The sequence below is a fragment of the Mytilus californianus genome, unplaced genomic scaffold, assembly GCF_021869535.1.
Source record: "Mytilus californianus isolate M0D057914Y unplaced genomic scaffold, xbMytCali1.0.p SCAF_9, whole genome shotgun sequence".
In the NCBI taxonomy this organism is placed as follows: Eukaryota; Metazoa; Mollusca; class Bivalvia; order Mytilida; family Mytilidae; genus Mytilus; species Mytilus californianus.
The window spans coordinates 32,886,479-32,899,851 of record NW_026262745.1 but is presented as its reverse complement, the minus strand read 5'-3'; the positions used below and the strand labels follow the sequence as shown (position 1 = coordinate 32,899,851).

General features: G+C 31.4%; 1 protein-coding gene across 4 annotated transcripts in view; it reads left to right on the top strand.

The window, feature by feature from the left end:
* The window catches only part of LOC127715064 (cytoplasmic dynein 2 heavy chain 1-like), an 88,805-nt gene that overhangs the window by 34,419 nt on the left and 41,013 nt on the right, over nucleotides 1–13,373 (top strand). For all 4 annotated transcript variants that reach the window (XM_052221079.1, XM_052221080.1, XM_052221078.1 and 1 more), the window contains exons 23-36: nucleotides 76–299; nucleotides 640–772; nucleotides 1,304–1,534; nucleotides 2,178–2,291; nucleotides 3,171–3,448; nucleotides 5,232–5,371; nucleotides 5,915–6,033; nucleotides 6,421–6,603; nucleotides 7,232–7,455; nucleotides 9,916–10,019; nucleotides 10,748–10,962; nucleotides 11,690–11,866; nucleotides 12,274–12,361; nucleotides 13,080–13,287. In XM_052221079.1, the coding sequence (XP_052077039.1) occupies nucleotides 76–299; nucleotides 640–772; nucleotides 1,304–1,534; nucleotides 2,178–2,291; nucleotides 3,171–3,448; nucleotides 5,232–5,371; nucleotides 5,915–6,033; nucleotides 6,421–6,603; nucleotides 7,232–7,455; nucleotides 9,916–10,019; nucleotides 10,748–10,962; nucleotides 11,690–11,866; nucleotides 12,274–12,361; nucleotides 13,080–13,287 (2,438 nt within the window). The remainder of the gene's footprint in view (nucleotides 1–75; nucleotides 300–639; nucleotides 773–1,303; nucleotides 1,535–2,177; nucleotides 2,292–3,170; nucleotides 3,449–5,231; nucleotides 5,372–5,914; nucleotides 6,034–6,420; nucleotides 6,604–7,231; nucleotides 7,456–9,915; nucleotides 10,020–10,747; nucleotides 10,963–11,689; nucleotides 11,867–12,273; nucleotides 12,362–13,079; nucleotides 13,288–13,373) is intronic.

Sequence of the window (13,373 nt, the reverse complement as noted above, 5' to 3'; positions counted from 1 at the left end):
GCAATATGTGTTTCATCATTGTCAGAACTTATTCTATAAAAAATAAAATTATTAAAAGACATCATTTTATTTCAGGTTGGAGATAACCAAGCCTTGTTACAATCTCTGAAGGATTCACCCTATTACAAGAGTTTTGAAGACAAAGCATCTGTGTGGGAACAGCGTTTGGCTGATTTGGATGAATACCTGCACAACTTGAACCAGATCCAGAGAAAATGGGTTTATTTGGAACCCATCTTTGGCAGAGGAGCTCTTCCTAAAGAACAAGGCAGATTCAAAAGAGTTGATGATGATTTCAGGTAATTCAAAAGCTCACTTTGTAGAATTAAACACTGTTAAGTAAACATGTTTTCTAATCAGTAAAGGGATACATGAAAGTTGTGTATGAATATCATCAGATCATTATGCCATTATTGCTTAATTTAGACAAGGGAAAACATTCCAACAGATAATAAAATTAGCATTGAATGATAAATTCCAAAAGAAAAACCCTTGTAGTATAACCATTGTGAAAACTATTCAGATAATTGATTTTGCACTGATAGAACTCATCCCACATCTCCATGTTGCTGCAACTTAATATGCTAATAACACTATCTGTATTGAAAACTTTACAAACTTTTACATATTGTTTTGCAGGAACATTATGATGGATGTGAGAAGAGATAACAGAGTGTTGTCTATTGTTAACAAACCAGGACTGAGGAATTTACTGACAACAATGGTAGATCAGTTACAGAGATGTCAGAAATCTCTCAATGAATTCTTAGAGGTACATAATAACAACTTTCTGTTCACTATAATAAAATAATCACAATATTTTTCTTTTTGTGCAAATGTGAAGAAAAGAAAAATTGTGATTACTATAGGAAATGTAGCAATTAATATATGATTTAAATAACAAATGCAGACAAATTTAGGTTAGGGCTATTCCAGGAAAAATGTATAGGGTTAGACACTTTTTTTATACCCCATCACCCATACTTTTTATTTTCATTTGTAACAAAATCGTATTTTCTTCCATCCCTATCACCCACAGAAAAAAATATTGTGTGGTGTCTCACCCTCCCACACATTTTTTTCATGCTATTGCCCTGACCATTTCCTTTCTAAATTAACATAATCGAATACATTTGAAAAGAGATTTTAATATTTGTATGATAATAAATTTGGTCTATCAGAAAATTATTGCATTTGATTATACTGAGTTTGAAATTGGGATTGATATTCATAAGACAAAAATTCTTTGAAATTTAATGTATTTGTGTCTTATTATTTCACATTGATTTATTGTTTATTATAGGAGAAGAGAAGTTTGTTCCCCAGATTTTACTTCATTGGAGATGATGATTTATTGGAGATTCTGGGTCAGTCCACCAACCCCAATGTTATCCAGACACATCTGAAGAAACTGTTTGCTGGTATACATAGTGTACAGTTTGATGAGAATTGTCAACATATCATTGCTATGAAGTCACTGGATGGAGAAATAGTTCCTCTACAGAGGAAGGTCAAGATATTACCAGAAGTAGAGGTATGCTGTTAATAAATAAACTATAATGGTCTTTTTAAAAGTTTTATATGCATGTAGTAGATTACAAACCAATATTGGCTGAGGCTGTGGCTGAAGTCAATCTACTACATTTTTGGTCTACTGAAAATCATATTAACCAAATCAAAATCTTATGTTTATGCAATAAATTGATAATTAACAATTAGTCTACACGGTTTTTAATCAAATAATATCTTAATTGATAATATAGCAACTGATAGCATCATTACCAGTCATTTAATAGGTCACAACCTTTCTTCAGTTATATTTACAGAAGTGGTATTTACCCTGACAGTTTGTATTTTTCAAAAAATATTTGAAGCAGCTCCTAAGAATGAATAGCAAATGTTAAAGGAAAAGATTGGCAATCATTCTTTGTCTACTATTTTCACACTGCCTATGATAACTAAAAGTAACATATCACACTTTGTTTTTAAAAGTAATAAAGATTTTATTAAAACTTTGATGAGATTGAATTTGATATATAAAAATAAGGAGATATGGTATGATTGCTAATGAAACAGGTATCCACCAGAGTTCAAACAAGTGGATATAAGCAGTTATAGGTCACTATATAGCCTCAACAATGAAAAAAACCCTTTCCATATAAATACTTTCTTTACAGGTTTGGTTGAGCAAGCTGTCTGAGGAGATGGTTGACACACTACAAGAGTTATTGAGAAGTTGTCTCAAAGATGCTCAGAGGGGTGACCTTGACCCTAACAAATATCCATCTCAGGTAAAGTATTATTGTATTCTTATGATGATAGGAGCATGTGTATACTGTAAATTTAGAAATTAATGCATGCAACTATCATTGCAAATCATTGACCTCGTACAAAAATGCAAAATCGAATTATTGTGATTGTAAAAAATTTTATAATGGAAAATCACTACTGAGATTATGAATGCAAGTATTTTATTATTGCATACCTGATACTGTTGTATTTTTGGCATTAAAAAAAAACATCTCAATTATTTCAGAATTTACAGTACTTTTATGTGCATTTATACTCTTAGGAATTATCAAACTGTTTAAGATAGGTTTGTACTGAATGTTTTAAAGACACAAATTAAAATTTAACAGACCTCATTATATTCTTATGTGCATTGTGTAAGATACATTTATTTGTGAAATAAATAATAATAATAATAATAAAATTCTTTATTTAACGAAGGTAACACATTTAACAATTACATGTTAATCTTCCATGAGGCCTTCAATAAGGCTACATATGAAATGACATGTGTTGTAAGGTGAATACATACACAAAAAAGTTTAAAAGTTTGATGTATCAGTGTTAATGTGAGAAAAAACAACAGCCAACATTTTTAATCTGATGTCTTAGGATAGTTTAAATCATCAGCTGACAGAAAATATGAATAAGATTCAGCGACTCATTTCACAAATAATCTTACAAAAAGAATACTTTTAAGTCATAGACACTTCAGTATAAATTGCGATAATTTTGTGTTGTAAGAATTTATTTTTGAAAATGAGCCCCAGATGTTAATGTAAGAAGAAATGCTCATTGCCCTGAATATGTACTTAAAGGTCCAGTACACAATTTTCTTTTATTCTAATACAAATGTATAAGTTTAGATATTTTGTTTGTAGATTTTGTGTTTAGCAGAACAGATTAGATTTACAGAGAGTTGTGAGAAAGCTGTAGCTAGTGGTGGCTTATCATCCTACAACAAAGAGCTGGATAGTCAGCTGGAATCATACACAAGTGTTGATATGTCAGAAAGCTCAGAAGAAACAGCTGGACATGTCCTAGAACTCAAATTGAAGGCCCTGATTCTGGATACAATTCATGCTATTGATGTTGTTCATCAACTACTGCAGGCAGGAACAAGGTCACCAGTAGACTGGATGTGGCAGAAACAACTTCGGTTAATACTATTTTTATACATTCTAGTGTTGTATGTGTGCACATCATCCAAATCTGTGTATTGCATAGAAAGTCAATTTACATGTGGTTGCTTACAAAATTGGAGTGTACTGCTGTTGTTGGGTTGCCGTCTCATTTATTTTAATCCTCTTCTTTTATTTATACTAGATAGTTGGTAGTCTCATGCAATAATAATATATGAATTCTGTTGACAGAAAAATGGTTGAAATCCAACATAATTTGTCAACTTCAATATTTTATGTTTTTTCAATTCTTGCCACAAGTTTTGTGAAGTGTTTTCTTAATTTTAACTTAAATGCATGGAATGTGTTATGACTAAAATCAGCAAAGACCCATCGAAACAACATCTGATACAAAAATTTAATAACACTTTTAGATATTTGGATGATATAGTGGCTCTCAATAATGACGACTTTAGTATGTACACTATAGAGATTTATCCTGCTGAACTGACTTTAAATAAAGCTAATACTAACAATGAACACTGCCCTTTCCTGGATCTTGATGTCTATATTTTTAACAGGAAGCCGTATACCAAAATTTATGATAAAAGAGATGATTTTTCATTTCCTATTGTTAATTATCCATTTTTAGATGGTGAAGTTCCCTTGTCACCATCTTATGGTGTTTATATATCTCAACTTGTTCGATTTGCTCGTGTATGTAACAACATATTTGATTTTAACGAAAGAAATCTCTGTATTACTGAAAAATTAATACACCAGGGTTTTCGATATTACAACTAGTCAAAACATTTACTAAATTTTATCATTGGTACAAGGACTTCATTCGTAAATATAAATCAACATGCAGACGTCTTATACGTTCAGGTATTTCACATCCAATCTTTTATGGTAATATTCTATACAATGCACAAAAATGTTAGCATTCACCTCATAAGCTAACCAAACCTTTAAACAGACTTATTCAGAAGGGATATAGTTACGATACTATTGTCAAGTCATTAAAGATAGCATATTTTGGTATTAATATTGATTCACTCATATGGTCTTTGCATCGGAAATAAACACATTTATTCTAAAACCAGTTGTTGGCATGATACAGGTTATGTTCTTCTCATATATTTTATGATGGTATGATACTAAACCCCTAACGGGAGGGATTGTGCTTGATTTTCATAGGATAAAGACGTAATCTTTCAATCAGTTTAATTGAGGTCTGGAGCTGGCATGTCAGTAACTGCTAGTAGTCCTTTGTTAATTTATGTATCATTGTCATTTATCTTAGTTTCTTTTGTTACCTATTCTGAAATCGGACTCAGACTTTTTTTGAACTAAATTTTACTGTGCCTATTGCTTTGTGCTTGTTTATTCTACATTGGCTAGAGGTATAGTGGGAGGGTTGAGATCTCACAAAACATGTTTAACCCCGCCACATTTTTGCGCTTGTCCCAAGTTAGGAGCCTCTGGCCTTTGTTAGTCTTGTATGTTGTTTTAATTTTAGTTCATTTATATGTTTTGGAGTTTAGTGTGACTTCCATTTTCACTGAACTAGTACACATTTTTGTGTAGGGGCCAGCTGAAGCCCGCCTCTGGGTGCAGGATTTTCTCGCTGTGTTGAAGACCCATTGGTGGCCTTCATCTGTTTTCTGCTATTTGGTCAGGTTGTTGTCTCTTTGACACATTCCCCATTTCCATTCTCAATTTTATTATTGTGCAAAGGATCTGCACCAATTGCAAATAAGTTAAGAAAAATGCTATTAATATTTCATGGTTTATCTTAATTAAATCTATGAATTTTAGATACTGCATGAACAAGAAAGGCTTGTGTGTCATGAAAATGGTAGATGCAGAGTTTGATTACACTTATGAGTACCAAGGAAATGCTCAGAAACTTGTACACACTCCACTGACAGACAAATGCTATCTTACTCTTACTCAAGGTGAGTAGACAGAAAAATGTGCATATTCCACTAACAGGTATGTTTTCTCTGACTATAATCCCCAGGGAGAAGACAGAAACTTGTAGAGACTTTATTTATATACTTGAACTCACATCAAGTTCACTGAAACTTTAAGTACCAAAGTGAAGTACAAATGCAATCTGTCATATTTGTTTTTTGTAAATAGTTTTGTTATAAGTTAGGCCTTTAGTTTTCTCAATTGAATTGTTTCATAATTTTCATGTTGGGGCATTTTATATCTGACTATAAGGTAAGGGTTTTTTCTCACTGTTGAAGGCTGTACAGTTGCCTTTAATAGCTTACATCCTCTTCATTTGAACTTTGGTGGATAGTTATCTCATTGGCAATCATACATGTACCACATCTCCCTATTTTTATATTACTCTCATTGATTATCAAAAAGAACTAAGACACCATTGAATACAATCTAGAAAAACATTGGTATATGGTAGTAGTTTATGGTGATAAGACTATGTTGTATTGACTGATATGTTTTGATGAAGTATGCGTCATCTTTTGTAGGTATGCATATGGGACTTGGAGGAAATCCTTATGGACCAGCTGGAACAGGGAAAACAGAATCTGTCAAAGCAATTGGCGGTCTGTTTGGTAGACAGGTTCTTGTCTTCAATTGTGATGAGGTAAATTATTCTAAGAAGTTTCCCGTAGTACACATTGGGCTATGGATGATACATTGTAAGGGATCTTTTCTGAATATTGGCAAAAAGGATTTTTAAATTTCTTATTTTTTTTAATGTAAGTGTTTGATGAATGATTAATTAACAAAGTTTTCATTTTACTTTCCGTGAAAATTAAGTTTTGGGAATTCTGTAAAAAAATCAGAATCCTTAGAACAATCAGATTTACAGTGATTACCAGACATTAAAGGTTACGTAAATTATGACAAATCATAAACCCTAAACTCTCAATGAAATTTTACTTTTACTGATAAACTGCATGTTCTCTTGTGAATTGATAAAAGCCGTATTTTTATTTTTATGATAAATCTAAATGATAAATTTTAACAGGGTATAGATGTGAAATCTATGGGACGCATCTTCATTGGTCTTGTAAAGTGTGGAGCGTGGGGATGTTTTGATGAGTTTAACAGATTGGAGGAAGCTGTATTGTCAGCTGTCTCTATGCAGATCCAAGTTATACAGGATGCCATCAAAAACAGAGCACCAACAGCTGAACTGCTTGGCAGACATGTCAGTATAACAATAACCTAAATATACTGTAAATTCTGAAATTTTTTAGAGGTTTTTATTATTTGTGAAAATTGAGAGACAGAATAGGTTTCACAAAAAAATAAAAATTCTGATATTATTATTGTATGCAACATTTCCTTAAATCGCAATAATAAATCTCACATTTTTGTCCATTGTTTTACCATCTCAATAATAAATGCATACAAAAATTTCTTAAATTACAGTATCATACGAAAATGTTTTTTAAGGGAAACCTTAAAGGTCCATATAATTCTATTTATATGGTACACTCAGCAGTAACATAAGTTACATAATACAAAAAACATCAAAAAACTTTTGGAACATTTTTCTTATGTATTAGAATTCCCTTAAACTTCATTATGACAGAGAATATTCATTGATAATTTTCATGGTTATAGACATATGAACAGTGTTTGAATTTAAGGTCAGCTTGCTGGCCCAGAACCTGCTGTTTTTCTGACAGTGACAATTTAATAGAATATGACTGTGAAAAAATTTCTTATAATTTGCAAGATATCCTTGAAGTTATACTATTAAAGATTTTCTCTCTATTTTTTAATTTTTCTTAAATGAAAACTTTTTACTCTTTTCTTTCGAATACTAACAGGTGAACATAGACCACAATTCAGGAATTTTCATCACCATGAACCCTGCAGGTAAAGGTTATGGAGGTCGACAGAAGTTACCTGATAATCTGAAACAGTTATTCAGACCAGTTGCCATGTCTAAACCAGACAATGAACAGATTGCTGAAGTCATCCTCTTTTCTGAAGGATTCAAACATGCCAAGGAATTAGGAAGGAAACTGGTGGCCATCTTTAATTTGTCAAAGTAAGTGCTACTCTAAAAATATTGTATTTGATTCATTTTGAAAGGAGAATCAAACATGAAAGAAAGAAATTTGAATAAGAAAAACAGAAAAAGTATCAGAAAAGTTATTGCTTTGTCTCTTTTCGTTTATCAATATTTCTTAAAAAAGGTAAATTTGTTTCACTCAAGATATCTTGACCAGTATCTCTTTCAAATATATCTGAAGTAGAATTACTGATAAAGGAAAATGTTATCTCAGATTGATGAAATGATAAACTTTTCATTCAGCAGTTGATAAGTCACTAGGTAGATATATTCATTGTTAAACCCTCTATGAAGAGAATGGCACTGTCAAGACTTTAATGGATCTTGATATAGCTTGCTGTTCGGTGTGAGCCAAGGCTCCGTGTTGAAGACCGTACTTTGACCTATAATGGTTTACTTTTATAAATTTTGACTTGGATGGAGAGTTGTCTCATCGGCACTCATACCACATCTTCTTATATCTACAGATTACCGTTAAATTCGTTAAATAAGCCGCAGGTTTTTTTCTCTGTCATTGTCCCTGCGTGTTATACTCAGGTGCGCTTTATGTACGTATATTTTCAGTGTTTCAGGGCAAGTGTGAAAAAAAAATTATATCTGGATTTTTTTTATGGAGACCTTCAGATTGTCAAGTGCTTGCAGTGACTTGATAAATTGTTCATGTGGCATATTTTGTTATGAATAAAAATATATATACTTTATCATTTGTTCTTTATTTCATTGTTGGCTTACGAAGTTGATAACCATGAGTGTTCATTACATAAACAAAGAAAGATAACTGTGTTTGAAAGAGGTACCATACAGGATATTAATTGTGTATTTACAATAAATATGTAATGGTTTGTTGTTTTAATGTGTTTTTAAATAAAATCTCCTAAAGGAATAATAAAGGAAGTGATTGTGTTTCTTTCCAATATTTCAAGTCTCTTTTAATGACGATGGTGATAACCATGTGCTGAAATGAACCCTTTACAGTGTTTCATAAACAAAGAAAGATAAGCGTGTTTGAAAAGAGGTACCATACAGGATATACTATTGAGGAGTAACTGCTTTTCGTTTTATTGTGTTTCAAAATGAAATATCTTCATGAAATATTGTAGCCACATATTATCGGATGTATGAAATGAAGAAAAGAATATTAATTTTCATAATTTAATATGCTAAAACATTTATATATCGCCGTCTTATTTGAATTCCCCTTTCCGTGGCCCATCTCACTTTCAGTTAAAAATAGACAATGACTTGCAGAAACTGAATGGTTTTGTTCGTAGTATTCAACCAAGTTTAAATTTAAAAATGTTTGAAGCTAATAAACTAAAACTTTTATTTTATAGACAACAATAAAATTCTTCAAATTTAATTTGATAATTTGTTTTCCCCTGACTTATGCGTGACCAGTTAACATGTGGCTACAGGTATACCTGGTATTACGTAATAATCAAGGTAAACAATGGCAGTTTTATGGCTTGAGTGACCTTTAATGAATACATTTTCAAGAAAGATTAAAATCCTTGATTCCAATTGAAACAATTAACGAGCAATCAACACCAAACTAATTTTAATCAAAACAACAAGTTCAATGGACACCCACGCTGTCAACACATGACCATTGTTGACAAAAACAACTAATGAATCTGGCGTCATTAAAACAATAAGAAAAGTATAATAATTTTATTAACATTTTTTATTTTAATATGAAACAAATACATATAATCAAAATGCCTTTCAACTTTCTCAACAATCTGAAAATAGAAATGAAACATGTTACGCAGTGAGTTACAAAAACGAGTGAACATTCATTACTCTAAGGTCAGTAGAATGCATACTACGTTTTCATTAGGGTGCGCTTTATATTCAGGTGCGTTTTATGTAAGGAAAAAACACTTCTTCCCCCAAAAAATGGCCGTGCGCCTTATTTAGGGGTGCGTTTTATTTTTCGCAAAATACGGTACATGTATTAGGGATATAAATTCATCACATATTACAATAAAACAAATTGGTACTAGTTTTTCACTTTTAAAGATAAAAATTACCTTACTGATATGAACTGAGTGTAAGGTAAAAAATAAATAAAAGTAAGTGACATATAAATGAGCTTTCCTTAGTTTATTTGTTGAGCTTCACAATAGAAGCTCATACTGAGGATTCATTTATTTTCAAGGGTACCAATTTTTGTGGATTGAGGAAATCTTGTATTTTTGTGGATACTTGAGTTCATGGTTTTGCCAAAGTCTGCATACATTCTTATAGAAAATTTGTAATATGTTGAATATTTCAATTCGTTGTTTACCTGTACCCACGAAATCCATGAAAATTGGTACCCAACGAATAATAATGAATCCACAGTATAAGGTAACTAAAATTGTCTTTAAAGCTTTCTGTAGCAGATTTACTTATTCCATCTTGGTAAAATATAAATGTATTTTATGTTTACAGGGAGTTGCTGACACCACAACAACATTATGACTGGGGATTAAGAGCTTTGAAGACAGTGTTGAGAGGTTGTGGTAGCCTCTTACAGAAAAGCAAGCAAGGAAAAGGTATGTCAAGTTCACATGAAAAATGACTCAAAAGTCATGTTATTAATATAAAAAAGGCAACTTATAACATAATATGGTTTTATTTTGTTAGAGTTCACAATAAGAAACTGTAGTCAGATGAAAACTGTTTCCTTAGAATAATTTTACAACAAACTTATAGAATAAATGTCTTCCAAAATATTTTTCTTTTCAATATCATCACTGAATGAATTCATACCTGCCAACTGTTCAAAATTTCCTTGGGGGAATTTAATCAAAAGTGGATATAAGGCATCTATTATACATACAAGTGTTTTAATCTAGTATACTTTGTATAGTATTGTTTTGAATGAGTATATATGTGTTAAAATGTCTTAGGGCATTCAGTTTCTATAATGGAGAGTTTCAAAAGTTAGATCAGCACCTCTTGTGTGTGAGAAGCCCCCTATAAATCAGGAAAGTTGGCAGGTCTGCCTGAATTTATGGCATGTTGAAGAGGGGATATGAATGAGCGATGAGTAAGAGACACCAAATCATGAATTACTTGGAAATATGCAACATATGTAAAAGAAAGAACACTTTGTTGCTGCTATGCTGCTGCTTGATTGATGAAATATCTATAAGAATGAAAATGAAGATTGTAATTTTTAAATTTTATTACCATAGTTGTTCAGGTAATTTTAAATACTCAACTTAGTTAGTAGTAATCATTCACAGAAATTTTAGAGTTATATATTTTATATTTTTAGAAAAAGTGGATGCAAAGCTGGAAGCCAAATTAGTTGTACAAGCATTGAGAATCAACACTTTATCCAAATTGACATTCTCAGATTGTGCTAGATTTAATGCCTTGGTAAAGGATGTTTTCCCTGGCATTGAATTTAAAGACATTGAATTTGACAAACTGGCAGAAGCCATTAGGGAAGTTTGCAAGGAACAGAATCTAAAAGCAAATGAAATACAGGTTTGTGAGATTTACTTTATTAAGTGTACTATAAAATGTCAATATATTTTCAGATACAAGAAAATGTGTTATCAATCAAAACCCAGTAGTGGAAGAAAAACTGAAAATACCATGCCAAAAGAAAGAAAGACTTGACAGACAAACAACAGTCTATATAAAACAGTAAACAGAAGAGAAAATATTGAGCAACACAAACCCCACCAACAACATGAGATGAGCTTTGATCTCTGGAAAAAAGAGTCTCAACATTTCCTGCTACATGCTACTCCTGTTAAAATACATTGATAAATATATATACTGCACATAATAAAGTTGTAGATTGATGAATGTTTTTCTTGTCTAACCATAAGACATCACCAAATTCCTAAACCATCTGTATCTGTATCCAATGAAATCCTGTCAATATAGGCACACCTCGGTATATGGAGTAAAAAATAATAAAGTAATTCCAACACCACTATAGTCAATAAATTCAACCACCAGTATAGTTACACGTCATCAGTACATGGAAATTCTCTAACCCTTAACGAAGCAGGAGATGTTGACCAGGGCGACACACACAGTCTTCCTCCTTTTGCAGTTCATGCAACTCTCTCAGCTTTTTTTTTTACCTTGATTTGTATCTTCTTAATGGTTTTATGAGATTTGAAGATTGATAAACTATTATTGCCTCTGATTTAAACTCTGAATTTCCTAGTAAATTTAATAAAAACCTTTTATTCTGCAGGTTAAGAAGGCTTTGGAGCTTTATGAGCAATTGAGACAGAGAACTGGCGTGGTAGTTGTGGGACCAAGTGGTTCTGGAAAGTCTACTTTATGGAGGATCTTACGCCAAGGATTACACAAGATTGGGAAGGAAGTTAAGAAGTACACAATGAATCCCAAAGCTATGCATAGGACACAGGTATGGGATAAATAATTGTTCTTTTTTGATATTATTAGAAATGAATTATTGAGGAAATTTTACAATATTACATTTCATACTAAGGTTGAAACTAGTGGAAGCCGTATTAGTACTGAAATATATCTTTATAACAATTCATAAAAAGAGAACAGGAATTACCAATGTTTTGGACTGCAGTACAGACCACACCAACCTTTGACATCTCTACGTAACAACAGATGCTCAAAGATGATAAAAACAGCAAGATGTTATTTGAAAAAAATATTTGATAATAATGAATATTTAAGTATGGTAACAAGATCTTAAAAAAAAGACATAAATAGTTAAAGAGTTACAGCAAATAGATATACAGACAAGAAAAGATATGTATAATATTGCTTAAAATTTGTATATTTATTTGCTTTTAGTTACTGGGTTCAATAGATATGGATACCAGAGAATGGACAGATGGAGTATTGACGTATAGTGCTAGACAAGTTGTCAAAGAGCCTCAAGGTAATGGACTAAAGTGCAGTTTAAATGAGAATGATTTATTACCTGGTTTTGTGAAAATGACATTTACTCACTGCAACTCTTGCAACAAATTTCAAAATTTTCATGAATGATTTGTTAACCCTTCATATATGTAAACACTCCTTGCAGAACATATGTTTTATTTGTACTTTGCCACTGGAAGTTAAACAAAAAGCAGTCAAACAAATAAACTAGGTTGCACTCTTAGCTTGTAATAATGATTATTGTTCTGATTTTATGGTTCTGGTCCTGTCTGGAATTAAATGTACATGATTTATATAAAATGAAGAAATATATAGCTCTATATCTAGATGAACATTTAATATTTCATTTCCATGTAAAAAAAAAAGTTTTTTCTGTTACAAATCATAATGTATTGTTTTGTGTGTATATATGTCATGCTGCCCATCAAGGGCCCTTAATTTGAACAATAATTATTCTTATTCTCTTATTCTTATTCTCTGTAGAAAATTGAAAAATCTTTTTTACAGAATTTAAGTTCATTCATCATGTAGAAAGAAACATTTTGATAACTTAACTAAGATAAATTTTTCATGTAAAAGGAAATAATTTCAATGGGATCTATGTTAAGACATTTATTTATGAAAACATCTGACATCTTATATTGTGCAGTAAATTCCTCTTTTCAGACATTTGAAATTACACTTTCTAACTCAATAATTTAATTAATTTGTTTCAGAAATTCAGTCATGGATCATTTGTGATGGAGATATTGACCCAGAATGGATTGAATCTTTGAACTCTGTACTGGATGACAACAGACTGTTGACAATGCCATCTGGTGAAAGAATCCAGTTTGGACCAAATGTTAACTTCCTCTTTGAGACACATGACCTGAGTTGTGCTTCTCCTGCTACTATTTCTAGAATGGGAATGATCTTCCTCAGGTAAAAATATCTATAATTTTTTGTACTAGTTTTTCTTGATGATGTATTCATATTTTTCAAAGTGTATATTGTAAATTCAGATATTT